Source organism: Trachurus japonicus, chromosome 19 (assembly GCF_045865225.1).
Source record: "Trachurus japonicus isolate A0001 chromosome 19, Traja_1.0".
Lineage (NCBI taxonomy): Eukaryota > Metazoa > Chordata > Actinopteri > Carangiformes > Carangidae > Trachurus > Trachurus japonicus.
This window is the reverse complement of record NC_140925.1, coordinates 19,069,605-19,086,330: the sequence shown is the minus strand read 5'-3', so window position 1 is coordinate 19,086,330 and position 16,726 is coordinate 19,069,605. Positions and strand designations below refer to the sequence as shown.

General features: G+C 44.6%; 1 protein-coding gene across 9 annotated transcripts in view; it reads right to left on the bottom strand.

Annotated features, from left to right (window-relative positions):
• Positions 1–464: 464 nt before the first annotated feature.
• mrtfab (myocardin related transcription factor Ab) overlaps positions 465–16,726 on the bottom strand; it is a 45,042-nt gene continuing 28,780 nt past the window's right edge. For 5 of the 9 annotated variants that reach the window (XM_085761934.1, XM_085761930.1, XM_085761938.1 and 2 more), the window contains 16 exons: positions 11,915–11,970; positions 11,310–11,385; positions 10,345–10,506; positions 9,363–9,517; positions 9,145–9,279; positions 8,865–8,933; positions 7,748–7,932; positions 7,484–7,649; positions 6,838–7,236; positions 5,096–6,217; positions 4,523–4,729; positions 4,346–4,438; positions 3,378–3,518; positions 3,106–3,198; positions 2,143–2,203; positions 465–2,052 (listed from right to left, as the gene is read on the bottom strand). In XM_085761934.1, the coding sequence (XP_085618060.1) occupies positions 1,478–2,052; positions 2,143–2,203; positions 3,106–3,198; positions 3,378–3,518; positions 4,346–4,438; positions 4,523–4,729; positions 5,096–6,217; positions 6,838–7,236; positions 7,484–7,649; positions 7,748–7,932; positions 8,865–8,933; positions 9,145–9,279; positions 9,363–9,517; positions 10,345–10,506; positions 11,310–11,385; positions 11,915–11,970 (3,695 nt within the window). In that variant the 3' untranslated portion in view covers positions 465–1,477. Of the gene's footprint in view, positions 2,053–2,142; positions 2,204–3,105; positions 3,199–3,377; positions 3,519–4,345; positions 4,439–4,522; positions 4,730–5,095; positions 6,218–6,837; positions 7,237–7,483; positions 7,650–7,747; positions 7,933–8,864; positions 8,934–9,144; positions 9,280–9,362; positions 9,518–10,344; positions 10,520–11,309; positions 11,386–11,914; positions 11,971–16,726 lie in introns of all 9 variants that reach the window. The other 4 variants (XM_085761932.1, XM_085761937.1, XM_085761935.1 and 1 more) reach the window with 1 other exon arrangement.

The window sequence follows — 16,726 nt, the reverse complement described above, 5'->3', positions numbered from 1 at the left end:
TTCGGGATAACACAGATCTGTGTTTAGAAAAACATTTAGATTAATTGTTTTTTTAATTAAGTCTAAATGTTTTATGGAAATTAAAATTTCCTGCACTTGCAACCACTAACAACTCTTCAAATTTTGTTTTGCACACTGCAAACGTAAAAAAAAAATAGTCAGACTTGTTGATTCCCAGATGCTTGTAAGAGGTGAACACAGCTGATTTCTTAACAATGGCGCCCTCTTGTGGTCTTTCTTTATCTAACCAGGATTATTCCTGGTTATTATATTATAACAGGTGTAACAGGTTACCAATGGTTAAACTAATTAATAACAACACTAAAAAGCAGGTTCAGATGTTGTTTTTTATAAAATGAATGTTAATTGCTTTTTGAGTAGTAAAAACTTAATTGTCTTTTGACACATTTACATGCTATATGATTTATTTTGTGCTGTGAATGCAAAAGAAAAACAGACACACCTTCGAGTTTTTTATAGTATTTTTATTTTTTTAACTTTTTTTCTTTAAAAAATGACAAGGTCCAAGGATTTTGGAAGCCCCGCCCTCACCGTATGTTCCCCAGCCGGCCAGCTCGACTCTAAAGCAACCAGCAAAGAAAAATAGTCATATGGACAATTGATAATATACACCCCATATACAGCAATACATAGTGGTCTACCATAATGTTACCAATAATACGCAACCTCCAATGAGGCTTCAATTCAAACTGTTGCCACTGATATGGTTCATTTCAATAGCAACTGTCAACCAATGACGGTTGGTTTCTTTTTTTTTTGTTTTGTTTGTTTTTGCTTTTTTTTGACTAGTGTGGGCGGGGTTCAGGTTTCCACGGTGAGATGATGAGACCACCGACTGTGCCGTTTGTTTTCACACCATCAACTGACCAGTACAGCACACTGTAGCGTTCAATCAGCATCACCACGCAGCGCTGACACTTCAGCCGTCCGCCTGAACTCCCCCCCTTTAAACCAATCAGATTCAGCATAAGTGCAAAGTTTAGGAGGCACTGACACACACACTCTGCTTTTTTTTTTTCCTCCAGGAGCCAACGACGGCTCCTCGTCAACTTTCGTCTGTCAAACCGTTTTCCAAGGGTTGAAATGACGTTATTACAGTGACCTACAGTTTTTCTGCTGGTTCAATTAACCTGGTTATACTGGAGAAGATGGGATGTTACAGTCTCCTGTACCAATCCCCATAGAATTAAAATTCAAAGTCCACTTCAGTCCCACCTATTCAAGTCTTCTCTATGAATTTAATATCTATGTTTTGTCCACCTCATCCTGCATATAGTAACAGCCAGTGAAAGACAGGGTAAATTGTGTAAATGTGTGTGTGTGTGCGTGTATTTGCATGTGCCAGTGACCCCTGCAGTGGTAGAGACAGCATAGAGAAGGTTTCTGTATGTGCATGAAATAAAGACAGAGCCTGTACACAGTGTGAGCGAGTGTGTGTCCGTCTGTGCGCGCCGAGCTACAGACACGACTCCCAGTGCAGCTGCAGGTCCGTGCTGTCCAGAAAATCGGCCGAGAAGACGCTCGGCGGAGTGTGCGGCGCCAGCGGGGCCAGACTCGTCCCTCCGTCTCCTTCGCCGGCTCCTCCTCCTCCCCCTCTCCCGCCGCCGCTTCCTCCGCTGGCGCTCCCCACCATGGAGATGTCCAGCCAGTCCATGCTGTCCAAGGCGGCGTCGCCAAAGTCCAACCCCGCGGAGTGGGGCGAGAAGCCCAGGTCGGACGTGTCCATGGGGGAGGGGGGGTGGTCCAGGATGCTGTGCGTGCTCAGCATCTGGCTGTGCAGGTCGTCGATCAGCGTCAGGCCGCCGTCGGGCTCCACGCCCAGCAGGGGGGCCCCCGTGGTGCTCTCCAGGAAGTCCTCCAGGCGCCCGCTGCCCGCGCAGGGCTCGCCCACGGAGGGCTGAGGGGAGATGAGGGGGGAGGTGGGGGTGGGAGGGGAGAGGTGGAGGGGAGACGGGGGAGAGGACGGGGAGGGCGGGTCGGAGTGGAGGGGGGCGAGGGAAGGGTCCGGGTTGGCCTTGAAGCCGGGGATTTCTGAGGGAGGACAGAGAGAGAAAATCTGGTCAGTGCCGGGGACGACAGACTCGGGACGTCTTCGTGTCCACGGTGACGACGGGTCGTTACCTCCGCTCTTCAGCAGGATGTCAAACAGGTCGTCCATGTGCTGACTGTTCACACCGTTCTCCTGCAAACAGACAGAGAGGGAAACATGAGTCCATAGACAACAAGAGCACAAAGCACACAGACACAATGCACCATAGACAAACTCCACGTTTTTAAATAGAGATAAACTCTGCATTTTGCATTTTACCTTGATTTATTTCTTATTTCATTGAATAACTGGACATCCCATTACAGCACATTTACAATACAGTGTGCAGCCTGTTTGACTTTATCTAAATCAGCAGTTCCTAAACCTTTTAAACCACAGCACTGCTTCATTATGAGTTTGTCGGTGCACTAACTTCCCACCTCCCCTAAACGTCTCATATAGAAACTAAAAAAATATTCAATTTATGATGTACGTATGTGGTCTCAAGAAGGATGTGGAGGTATTTAAAAAAAACATGAGGGGGCATTTACTTCTTTACTTAAATCTTATATTACGTCTTCAAAGTGCCGATATTGCGTGTTTAGGGATTTCCACCTACTTTAGTGTCATGGTTCATGTGCATCTAAAGCTGAAAAGTTCTCATTACAGGCTTTTCTTCTCTCACAGTGAACAGCAGACTGGTTAGTTTCTGACTGTTGCTATGTGATTCTCACTTTCTCTTGACATGAAACACTTGAATAACCACCAGTTCATTTTGTCTACAGATGTCTGATGTCTGAGTGAAAGTTTACAACAACTTTCTGTGAAATGTCTGGAGCATTATGGGAAACACAGTCAGTAAATTAAAAGGACACAACAAAACACAGAAAAGAAAACATATCAAGATGATGACTTCACAGGAGGTTGTTACTTTAAGTCAGACACATTTCAAAGTTCAGTAAAATGTGCACAATAAAGTTTGGAAATGGAGAGACAGACAAAAAAGAAGGACAATAAAGAAAAGAGGGAAAGAAAAGACATGCTAGAAGACATACTTTGGAGCGTTGAGTAGGAAGGGAGGTGTTGGGTTTGGGAGAGGGAGGGGTGAACAGTGTGTGCCGGTCGTAAGGCGGACACACCTCCTCTCCCTGCCAGGATGGAGTGATGAAGTGATGAAATGAAAAAGAAAAGAGGGAGAAACAAGGAGAAAAAAGGTTAATGAAGTTGACAACATGTGGAGCGGCAGACTGAGCAGTAAGGTCGACATGACGACGGGAGCTCCCAAGAGCAGAGGAGGTAGAGGCGGAGGCGGCGGCTGTGGTGTTACCTTCAGAGACGAGATTAAACTGCTTTGGCTTTCGCTGTCCGACATGTCGTCGAAGAAGGGCTGCAGGTTGGGCGGAGCTGTGGCTGGCAGGCTGGGCTGGGGGACGCCGTTGGTGTCTAGGTGCAGCCCCGCCTTCTGTCCCTGAGGGGAGACACAGGGACGAGAAGATATGTTAAATACTCAGTTGTGATTGGCTCGTGAAGCAATACATCTGAATAACAAGCTGCTTTTCTCATGATTCCTCATGATTTTCATTAACTGTGTGAGTGGCGACCCTCTGTGGCAGAGGGATGTTACTGCTGTTGCATTACAGTTGGTTTTATTAATATTTTTTCCGATGTGCACACACAGTCGGACATATTTAAGGTTCTACTGTCAGGTTCGACACCCATAGACAAAAGGAGCTGATGAATGCCAATCACATCCTTTAATCATGATATTATATGAGACATTTAAGGTAAGTTGTTAGGAGTAAAAATACAATTTTGGACATAATAAAAACTGTCCATAGTTAGGGATAGTTTTTATGTCAGCCTGTTCTTGAATGTTATTGTGTTCATCAGGATATGTCATAATAATATATCATCATACATATGCTTTATATGTGTATATGTTCAAGATACACCTATGATGTGGTTGTGGAAGAAAGAAAGAAATTTGTGGATTTGATTTAAAAAAAAAGAAAAGAAAACCAAACCATTAACAATAAATTATGTGTATGTATTCACATAGGTGGCTTTTAGATCCTGCTCCTTTCTGACCATTGAAAGAAAGAAATATAGAAAGGAATATAAGCCTACAAATCTAGTTTTATTAAGTGACATAATTTTAGCGTCTGGAGATTTTGAGCAAGATCATTCAAAACTTACACCTAAAAGAAGGTGGCTAATGTGAGACTATTAAATTGTGCACTACTAAATAATAACAAGGTGTATTTGATGGTAACACATGCTGAGTATGGATCGTACCTTTTTGATTGGCTGGCTCACAGGCTCGGCCTCTGGCTGCTCTTTTGATTGGCTGTCATTGCTGGGCAGTTTACTTGGAGTCGACTGCAATCTCTGAAAAACAACAACAATACACATAAATACTCCATCACACATCAACACAGTTCAGTCCTACAAAGAATCAACATTGTACTGTACCTGCAGTGTGATGCGTCCATTGGTTTTGGCCAATGGGGACACTCCGTTCTGACTCTCTGTGGCTTGACTGGTGAGAGCGATCAGGTAGTGGTTGCCGTTGCTGTCGGTGACCAGTGTGGGCGTGCCGTTGGCCTTGAGGAGGTCTAGTGAAATGGCCTGAGTGTGGATCTGGGTGCCGTTCTGCTGGTTGATGAAGACCGGAGTCACCTGGGAATCAAACAGGACGTTTTTCCATTTTACCATTGATGATATTTTAACACCAAGAAACTTCAACATATCGACATTTTAGCTGTGAGGTGGCTAAAATGACCTCACCTTGACCTAACAATAATTTCAACAAAGTAAAGAAATAATATTAACATACCTTGTGCGAGGTAGAGAAATAAAAAAAATAAAAAATAGAAATTAAAATAAATGAAGTAAATTAAAAAAAAAATATATATATATAAAATAGTAGTAGTAGTAATGATAATAACTAAATGAATAAATAAATGGGAAAAAGGTTACAGTCTATTGAAACTAAAAATTCTAGTGAGGGTTGATGACTGTGTTAAAGTTGGTCGGGGTGATCACCTGTTGCGTGGCAACGGTTGCCGTCTGCTGTTTCTGCTGCTGCCTGTGTTGAGTCTTCTGCTGTTTCCTCTGCTGGGTCAGGGTCGTAGTCGCCGGCTTCTGGCTCGCCGCCGTCTGGTTCTGGATCTGCACCTGGACCTGCTTCAGCTGGACTTGGCTCTTCTGCTGGCTCTGCTGGACCTGGCCCTGGGTCTGTTTGAGCTGGTTCTGCTGCGCGAGCTTCTGCTGCGTGAGTTTCTGCTGCGTGAGTTTCTGCTGGGCCAGTTTCTGCTGGGCCAGTTTCTGCTGGGCCAGTTTCTGCTGCGCTAACTTCTGCTGGGCCTGGAGCTGCTTCTGTTGGGTCTGCTGGATGATGAGCTGCTGGAGGTGCTGCTGCTGCTGGAGCAGGATCTGAGCTTCTTTCTTTTGCTGCTGCTGCTGCTGCTGTTGTTGTTGTTGTTGTTGTTGTTTCTGAGGGTTTGCTTTGGCCTCCGGTGCCCTCTGCAGCTGCACCTGGCCCTGCGGCAGTTTGGGCTGCTGTAGCTGCTGTTTCTGCTGCTCGGCCTGTTGGACCTGCAGCCGGTGAATCTGCTGCAGCCTCAGCAGAGTCTCCTGTGAACACTGCATCGGCTGGGCCAGCTTCTTGCCCAGGGCCTCCTCCGTTATCCCCTCCATTTCTTCCTCGGACTCCACCTCCTTCTTCACCTTCACCACCACGCCGTTAGGGAGAATCGGGGGTTGAATGGCTGAGGCTTTTATTAGAGTCTGGAGTTTCACCTCTGGGCACGTTTTGCTCTTCTCGCCTCCTTCTTTCTCCGCGACTGTTCCACCCGCCATTTTGCCCTGCTCCAGCTGGGACCTGAGGGTCTCCACTAGTCTCTGCTTCTGCCTCAACATCCTGGTCAGCTCCTCAATCTGTTTGTCCTTCTCCTGGAGCATCTGGTCCTTGTCCAAAGAGGACGTGTCCATGGCCAAGGCCGGCAGGGACTCAGGAGTTTGGCCTGAGGCGGCTGAAGACTTGGCCTGGCTGCATGCGCTCTGGGTCTCCTCCTTGACCTTAGAGAGAGGCTGTGAGAGTGGAGAGATGTTCGATGGGTGCTGAGGAGACGGGTGTAGGGTGAGCTGGGTAAGGGGAGAGCTCACCTGAAGGACAACAAAACAGGAAGAGGATGTTAGAAAACGCTTCAAAGGAACTTAGTCAATGTTGTTTTTTCCTTTTTACTGTGAAATACAAGACAAACAACATAGTGGACATACATCAGTGTTTATACAAAGTGTGAACAAGGTGTGTGTGTATGTGTGCGTGTGTAATTCAAATATAATATATAATATAAATGGTGGTCATGACAGTAATAGCAGTAATAAAGAAAGAAATTAAGGAATAATAATAGTAATATTGGTCATAATAATAATAATATCATATATTAATAATAACATTAATCATAACATAAATATGAATAATATTAATAATAATAGTTGTGACAGCAATAGCTAGACAGCAATAATTACAGTAATAATAATAGCAATAATAACAGCAATAATTCTAAAAATAAGAAAGAAAAATTTGAATGAAGGATGAAAGAAGGATGTAGGAGGGGAGGATGCCTCCTTGCCCTATATGGAAATTATAATTTTTTTTATTTGTTTGTGTATGTTAATGATGTGCATTAAAAACAGGGTAGGAGTTAGTCAACATCTGCACAAGTCTATCGACTTTGTAATCAATGCTGTTAACAAACATCTGCTTTACATAAAGCTCTCACCATCTCTCCAAACATGTCTCCGTTACAGCTCGTCTCGTCTGGACTCATACCGGCCAGCGACCTCTCAGACGGAGTGGGCGACACGGGAGGGCTGGAGCTGGTGCTGCCGAAACGCATGACCCTCCCAGGGACCGCGTGAGCCAATGAGGACAGAGCTAACTTAAAACCACACTCTCCTGGCTGGGCGTCAGGGGCGGCGGTGGCTGTTGGTGAGGATACGATGCCACTGGAGGCCGAGCCGACGCCCTGCTGGCTGGGCGGCAACATGCCGTTTTTCAAAACCGTCGTGCCGCCTCCGCCATTTTGCTCCTGGTAGTTGCGGAGCCTCTCGATGAGATCATTCTTGGTGCCTGACACGGTCAAACCACGTAACTTCAGTTCCTGTTTCAGCTCAGCGACCTGATGAGAAACCAAACCACCATTGACTCAAAGTGAAAGAGCAAAACGACTGATAGGTCAGAAAACATGATTTCATAGTCAGATGTCCCCTTATCATACGTTGGACTTTTAGAAGACAGTTACAGTCTGTGTAATGTCTGCTATCACTATTTATAATTTATTCTACTAATTTAAGTCAGTTCTCTTAATGAAAACAAGTATCCATTCTTGAGAAGTACATTTCTGAGTCAAGTTGTCTATAAATTACTTTGAACTCATCCAGGTTGGCTGGCAGAGTGCCGGGTTTGGCTCCCGCTGTCTGGCCCTGACGTGCATTCCCACTCTGATTGGAGGAGGCCATGGTTGTTGTCGTGGGAGTGCTGCGCGAGGGGGAGGGGCCAGAGTTGGTTGTCGGGGGCTGCTCAGTCGGAGGCCTGAAGGGAGACAGAAAACAATCAAGTATGAAAATCCCAGCGATGGATCGTTTTGGAAACATCTTTTCCTATTACTATCAACACCGTGGGGGACTCACTTGGGCGGTGCAGGGAGGATGGTGTGGTAGTTGTAGTGCTGCTGTTGCTGGCTGAGGATCTGCAGCTGCAGGAAGAGCTGCTGCTGCTGGAGCAGCTTCGCGTAGGACGAGTCCATCTGCGGTGGACGCTCCTTATCTGCCTTCTGGTCTGGAGGGATGTATTGGTGGTACTTCAGCTTCTTCACCTACACCCAGATGAAGAGGACGGTTAAAATGACAATTCCACTCTTTAATGCTTTTACACTGTACGATGTCTTTAAAGGGACTACGAGGACTTTCGGAAAGCAGAAGTGTTTTCACACTACATTTCCAATGAGCCTCAGTGCGCACGGTGAAATTCTTGGGCCGGCGCAAGACGGACGAAAGCGAAAACATTTGCCAAGAATGTTTTCATTAATCAAGAATGAAAGTCTGAGGTTCGAGGATGATCAGATACCGTCGTAATTCCGACCATAAACGATGCCAACTAGTGATCCGGCAGCGTTATTCCCATGACCCTGGGGGCAGCGTCCGGGAAACCGAAACTAGGAAATGCTGGGCGAGTCGACCACTAAATAATAATATCAAAATAACTATAAAGACAAAACGATATATTTATCGAAAATAGACCCATTAACAAGTGTGGGTAACGTAGATTCATCCACATTAATGAGACTCTTTGATAACCAAAAGCAAACTCCTTGGGGTCTCTTTAATGAGGGATGCTTGTTGTGTAGATAACACTGGATATTCCTAGAAAATGCTGAAAGAACCTTTGAAAAACCAGCATGCGTATTCAACAGGTCTTCATGGAAAGAGCATAACTAGAACAAAAGAGCAAGTGTTTACTCTGTTGAACTGAGCAGTATCTCTTCCTCTTCTTTGATGGATGGGATTGTTAAATGTGAAAACGTTGTGGGTGTTCAGTTTAGAGTCTATGAAACCTGTCACCACATCTTTTATTAACGTTATAGAGGTAGGTGATGGAGTTAGGACCACATGATGACTTGAACAGCTGAACTGGTGTCACGAGAAAACAATGCTACTGTTCCTCCATGTCACTTACCCATCAAAGCCATAAAATCATGCGTCACTGCCTGTCAAAGTGAAAATGAAATGAAACACAAAGCATGCTGACCTTGGGTTTGTTGTCCTTTGGTTTCTTGGGTCTCTGTGGGGGACGATCTGAAGACGACTTAGCTTGAGACTGTTGACAGAGTGTGAGAAATGTGGTTGAGGAGGGGGAAGTGAGGAAAGGAAGACATGAGGGAGGGGTTAGACACTTATAGCTGCACCACAAATACAGATCAGATCGAGGTCGTATTTACTCACTTGTCATCAAATCTACAAGATGTTTAGTTTGAAACAACCTAATTCTCAGTGACTCTGTGTGCAGAAAACAACCAGCATTCACACACCTTGATGTGTCCTGTAAGACGGGAGTTTGCCGAGGTCACCGTCGTTCCATTTGTCAATTTTGGGGGTGGGGTGGCGGGTGACCCATTCACCTGTGGAGGAGGTGGTGGAGGGGGTGGAGGAGGAGGCTGAGCAAACTGAGGAAAACATAACTGGTTAATGGCATGACTGCAAATTTGAATTTTGTTCTGATAACATGAACCTTTAAGTGACTCTCTACCTGTGTGGGAGACAGTTCCCCGTTCTGTGTGACCGCGTCGGAGGGGGACAGCTGAGGGACCGCGCTCAGGGGAGAGTCATGGTTGGTCAGCGTGTCCGGCGACAGAGCGTCACTGCTGTCTTCATCCAAAGACGAGCTCTCTCCTTTTGGAGAATCTGTGACAGAGCAGATAAAGTTTTCAGTTTCAGCTCAACTGAGTCACGGTGGCATCTTTGTTGCTTTTTTCTTCTGTGGTCAATAAAAAAAAAGTGACCACGGCTCATGAATCAAACTTCTCCCAGACCACAGTGTGTAACACTGTTACAGCGATGAAGATTGCAAAAGAGGGATGAGCAATTTTAGAGAAGCTATGTCCAAGTAACCAAGTTTCAAAACAGGACTGTGTCCAAACAATGGTGTTGTGTCATTTCTGTGCGGTTGACTTTTTATTATCACATCTACTGGAATGACGCAACCTGAACTACTAAGCAGTGTGTGTTTGAACACTCACCCTGGAAATATTGTATTAAGTGTGTGAGGATTCCTAAATGTTGTAATTACTCAGGTTAAGGTGTGTTCGCAATCAACGTAAATCAATGGTACGGTGGCAATGAAATAACGGAGGTGAGCATGTTGCAACATCTCCACTCATCCCCTGACCTGCATGACCCAATGAATCAGCGAGCAGACAGCGTATACGTGAGGCAATACTTGAATGCATCTTTAGGAGCCATAAGGTTGTGTGTAAGTGTTTATAAATCCTGCATTTGTGCTTGTGAGTGTTACAAAACGCTGCGTAAAGGTGTGCATTCCTGCACCGGCTTGTTTTGAACACCATAATGGATTAGAATAGAGTTGTGTTGGGTGTGTTTTTCTTGCTTTATCTCAGCCTGTGCTCATGTTCTAATGCCGTTTTACAGCGGTACAGATAACAAGTCGGCCCATATTCTGCAAGGGGTGCGGCCGACTGTGGTAAGGTGTGTGTGTGTGTGTGTTTACTCACCCAGCAGCGGCGAGTGCACAGGGCAGGTGACAGACAGGATGTTTTTGTGAACCAGTTCGATGGGCCCCGGCCTGTGCGAGATCTTGTCGTTGAGGTCGTCGGCCAGTCGCGCTCGCTTCAGCTGCAGCTGCTTGGCCTGCAGGGACGGCTCTGCTGACGTCTCTGTGTAGGAGACAACACGACAACATGCATACACGCAAATTTATTAATCAAACGAATCACTTGGGTGTACAGCATCGGGAAAAACGGCCCATGGGAAGCGCTTAGTATCTGAGGGATATAAATCAACACTGTAGATGAAATATTGTACAGATACAGGAAGCTGGTTTTCCTGAGATCACAGATATCGTGTTTTGGGCCTTTTTTTGGCACTTCCTGATTCAGAATAGATCTAAACCAAAAGCTGCTTCTCGCAAATGAAAATATATCTTCTACTTTGCATTAACTGGTTTTGCAATATAACAAATTCTAGGGCAACAAGTTGAACTGGAAAAGGCCTCATATCTGACTCAGAGGTCGATGTCGCTTATAAGAACTTACAGCAACCAAGTAGGAACTATACAGTAACCTCATCACTTGGAATTGTTCCGTTTCGTTTGTTATATGGTTCCTTTTAAAAAGGTTTCTAACTTTTCATCTCAGGGCTCCAGACTAACTGTTTTTACTCACAGCACAGTGGCACCTAACCTAAAATTGTGCAAGCAGAAAGTTTAGGGGCGCACACTGTAAATCGACTTGAAAAGCAAATATTCACATCTCCTATTCATTCATGATCCTCACACACATTGGCCTGACACCTGTAATGACATAGTCCACATTCTTTGAGTCGTCACTTCCATGTTTCACCAGTGTAAAAAAAAAAAAAGCCCCACATCTGGAGCACTGCATCTGATGTCCACCTTTCTTCCTACTCTGCGCTTTTGTTCTCGCCGACAGCGCAGCTCCATTTGCAGGTAAAAACTTACCCTCCAGGATGTGCATCCTGACGAGCTCGGAGCGCTCGGGACGACTCCGGATCTTCCTCTTCAGATAGTCCTCGGTCTGGGGGATGAGACAAAGAGACGCACATGTCAGGGCGGGGCAGCGAATGGAAGACAAGAGGCAGGAGGAAGAGAAAGAAGAAACGCTCTTACCATTCGATAAACTGCTACTGATCACACATTTTTGCCGTGTCTCAGCATTACACTTCCCAGAAATCAACTAATAAGCAGTGTGATCTGGTGCTTTTTTTTTTTTCTTTGTTTGAATGGATGGTTCTCAACGCTAACACGAAGTACTGCAAAGTATCAATAAGCTATAGAGTGAGACATGCATGTTGTAGGCTGCAGGCTGGAGCAGGTCTGAACTAATACAACCCTGCCAGTTCATGTGGCTTCATATAACATAGATGTGCTGCTTTAATACTGTTTGTTTGGTTCCAAGGTTTTGATTTGCTTCCTGTAAGCAAATAAGTGTCTGCGCTAACATTAGAATTCAATTCCTGCTTTGTGTTATGCTCTTTTACACAGTACGAGTGTTTTCAAGCACATTTTACTCCACATAAATCCATCACTGTGCTTAAGACACTCACCCTTGCTCGCTCCAGACTCCTCCGCTGTTCGTGAAAGGCTGCCGGGCTTTTCAGTGCTGCATGGAGAAAGGGATGGAGGGAGGGAGGGAGGGAAACGGAGAGAGAGATGAGCGTGGCACAGAATCGCACAGCCTTGTGTCGTGATGCTCTTTTCAGCAGGGGACTCTGAGAGAACAGAAAAAGCTATAGAGGAAGACAGACTCAAAGCAGAAGAGGCTGCAGATGAGAAGGTCAAGATGGCTATTCTAAACCACACACACACACACACACACACAGAGAAGCACACACTCTGATCGGCCTCTGCGGCGTGCTGCTGTGTGCGCACACTTTTTCTGCAGTGGAGGCAAATCTGTTATCGCTATGAAAATTCAAAACCAAAGTTGTTTTTCTTGTTACTGTGCTGTTTAGATCCCTGTGGCTTTTTTACATCGAAGCAGCTGAAAAACAGCGGTGCAGGCTTTTTAGGTGAGTTACGCTTTCATAGGAGCAAACAGTCAGCCATACCTCCACTGTAACCGTGACCAAACCCTAACTCAGCAGTTTCATCGGCCAAACTGTAACCGAACTCCGCTGTGGGAGCTCAGACGCTCACATTATTCCATACGCTTTTTCCGACATTCTAAGTATTTTCCAGCGGCACCAACTCCAACAAACACAACCGCATCAATGTAGCAAAATCTTTTCACTTATCGAATACTTGATTCAAGTCTTACATACTCTAACAGCCTGGAAAGAGGGATGCTTTATGATAAGTTATATGTATACTTCTCCCTCTGTGTGCTGACTTTTCCGTAGCAGACAACACACATTGTTTCAAAGGCCAATTGTCTGCGTTAAGTCTGATAGATGGACTGAGCCTGGGAGTCAATTCTTGATGTCCAGTATAAAAATTTTAAAAAAGTACCATGAAGACAGAGGAAGAGTGTGTATGTGGACTGATGGATGGACCGCTGCTCGCAAAAAAAACATCTACATTCATCACTGGCCGTAATGTATGTGGGCGGGGGCGTAAATGTCTATGTGCTGTGTGTGTCTGTGAGTAAGAACAGATATTTTGATATTTTTAGCGAGTCAGTTGTGGCCTGTGTTTGGCTGCTTTTAAAAACACAACTGAGAACAACAACAAAAAATAAAATCGCTTTGAATTGTAGTTGAATCTGTACCATGCATAAAGTTTATTCTCACTTTTAACATCAGAGGATGTGGCCTGGTCACAGTTTCTTTCTAAACTGAATAAAGAATATTTGATTTTTTTTCTTTTTAATAAAATTCATAAAAGTTTTTAACATATAACCTTACCATTTCAAATATAAAGGAGAAGCTTAACAGTCTCAAACAAAGCAGTCTGCTCTATTTGGGGAAGGATACTCGGAGGACAGTGGCAGTTACAATGATGTAACGGAGCGATGGTTTGATTGGTCAAGAGCTGGTGAAATTTGTGCCCAGGGGTGTGTGAGCGTGGACATTCTGGCTACAGCCTGGGGCGTCGACTGTGTGTGTGTGTGCCACAGATGACTGGGTGGGGGTGGGAGGCATTCCTATGTCACAACCCCCTCGACTTGGAAAGAAGAAGACCCACATACCGACTGTGATATAACCAAACGGTCCAGATCACAACAAAAAACTAAGCGGCCAGTCAGCTGATCCCGTCACTATCGTCTGCTGTGACTCGTATTTCTTGCCTCCTATTGGCTGTTTTTGACCATTCACTGATTCTGTTCATGCATTTAACCTTTCTACGGTGTTTTGTGAAACTGATTCTAGGGCAAGTTCCTCCAGGACCTAAGGAGCTGTTAAACATGAAAGGATGAAATTACTGTGACCTGAGGAAAGTGCACATACATTTGACAACACTTTTCATAACTGGAAACGGAAAAACCGAGCTTTTCTTGAACGGTGACATGTAACTGTCAGCGTCTCAATCTCTTCTACTATTTCCACTTCCACTGCAGCTGCTGCCACCGACTCCCTCTGTTATTGCTTGTTGTTTTGTACGTTATATCGTGTTTTTAGGTATGATTGACATCTTTATTCTGTTTCTGCACAAGTGTAAAACAATAAGCGTCTGAACAGCTGGCCTTCGTGACAGGAACATCACTCTCTGCTCTATCCTTATGAAATTAACAGGAACAATCCAAACAACACCTGTGTTGTGTATCTGGCTACAGTGAACAAAAGACACAATCACAGGGAAATCAAAACAAAGGGTTACCCCGATGAACAAGCCGAGTAAAAAGACGTGTTTCTGCAATGATCTATTGATTCAACAGAGCTCCTTACAAGCTGCTGCAGCTGTTGTACAACTGAATTCTTTGACAACAAACTAAATAAGAAATGAAAATGAATGACGCAAGGAGAAGAGAAGGATACAGAGTATTTTCAAATCTGTTTTCAGCAGTGAGATCATGACCTGATACCTGATATCGCCCTTCACAAAAACTACCCTGACACTGACCTATTATGTCACAGATGAATCACATGACCGACCTAAAGACACAGGAGCATTGTTATTGCTTGTCCGCCCGTATTTCTATACATTTAAAGGGATAGTTCAACATTTTGGCAAATTGGCCCATTGCCATAATCCCTATAGTTTTAGGAGTAGATTTGTTACCTTTAATTGTTGAATGGCAGAGTCGAGCCACGAGCTGCTCAGAGCTACACGACGGACGCTCATGGGATTTCAAACGCTGTCATGGACAAGTTGTGACCAGCACATTCACCACGCTATGAGATAATAACAGAATGTTACGAGACAGAGTTGTTTTCAAGGCAAACGCAGAGACTGCTTGCTGAAAAACTGCCCCTGACGGGAACACGCATCAGCGGTTTTGCTTGAATTTACCTCAAAAAACAACTCTGTCTCGCAACGTTCTGTTATTATCTCATAGCGTGGTGAATGTGCAGGTCACAACTTGTCCACCAGAGCGTTTTGGAGTTGTTGGATTGTGTATTTGATGAGTTTGATGAGGGAAACCGAGAAATCCCATGAGCCTCCGTAGCGGTAGCTGAGCAGTTCGCGTCGCTGCTCTGCTGTTCTAAAAATAGCTTGCACCGACAATTAAAGGTAACAAACCTACTGCTAAAACTATAGGGATTATGGCAATGGGCCAATTAGCCAAAATGTTGAACTATCTCTTTAACCTAATCCTCCACAATTACTCTCTTCTGTATCCTTGTACCCAGGATCAACCTACGTTACATTTACGTGGCAGACATTGACACAGAACGACAGCAGTGACTTAAGTTCATCACTGCAGCGACGGGAGGTCAAGTGTCTTGACCAAAAATATCTAGACCAGACAGAAAGAGAGAGACAGAGAGAGGGTTGGTGGAAAGTTTCTCATTCACACCACCTACTGCTGCAAAAACCTGAGTGTGAGGATTCGATACCACAGCAGGAACTCACCCTTCATCAGTTCCCAGTAACTGGCTGCGTCCTCTACAGGTTTGCACCATAACGTCACAATTATGGTGACTGTTTACGTTTGTATCGTCATGATACGATTCCACTGAAAGCCGATAAGGATAACGCACCCTCCCTCCTCTCCCGTCAGCAGTTCATATGATCTTTACGGTTCTATAACTCAACATGGGGCCTTGACAGCTGAAGGGCCTTTGCTCTACCTTTGCTCAGTCTCAAGGCAACAGTCAAAACAAGTGCTCTTTGTTGGGGGGCAAACACAGTCTTTGATAACTCTCTTATCACCTCTCATGTCCCTTTATGTTTTTACCCTCTCTCTCAACAGAACTATATCTAGACAATGAAATATCCCACCAGTACATACTGATCCCAGGGCAGCTAATGGCCTGGCATGAGGCCTGTTGCATAAGGAGGACAGGACATATTCACTGTAACGACTTAATAGTCGAATGTGAGACTCCGTGCTGCCCACTGAAACATGCCCTGTATCTCAGAGCCCACTCTTTTCTTTTGTGCCTGATGCTTTTATCTAAACCAAGCCTGCCTACTTACTTCATCTATTTTAAGTGGACTTACAGCACTTAATTCAGGGTCAGATGTTACCATTAGCAAACAGCAGACAACAAAGATCGACATGAGGCTCTGAACAGGAAAACAGCAACCCTGCGAGCTGTTCTACTTCCATGTGTCTCTCTCTTGGTCACAGAAGATTAGCCACCATATGTGCTGTATGGAGCTGGATGCTGGGTACTTTTCTGTTTTTTATAGAAAGAACCTTCTTGAAAAAAGCCTGTTGGGAAAAGAAAGTTTTTAATAACTTTGTCTCCGCCTCTTATGATGTGTGGGACCATGAAACAGGAAGTGGATACAGAAGAAGAGGAAGCTGCTGTGTTTGATAACACAAAGTGGTGCAAAGACGCCACAGAATATAACACATACAGAGAGCACAAAACTCATACTGATATTGCATGTAGATAAGGCCATTGTCTGCCAGTACTTGAATGTCTTAACCTTTATATTATATTCACTTAAGATTCTTTGATATCAAACACTGGCAGACGGATAAAATTACAAATTGCTGACATGTCTTGTATTGCTGACGTAGATAACCAGATATGATATGTGTAACAAGGCCCATTCATTGTGTGGATCAATGGCCCATATACAGAGGTCAGTGTTGGTATCATATAACAAACCCAATCAATCTTTGACAGGATCCGACATGCTGTCTGATGCTGGAGCAGGAAGGAGTTAACACACTCCGATCTCGACTCACGGGCACAGATACACTTCCCTAGTTGTCTGCATGGGTGTATATGAAGCGTTGTAACACTAAGATCTTCTATATATTAACTATGTTCAGGCGAGGCTGTCTCAGTTTGACCTTT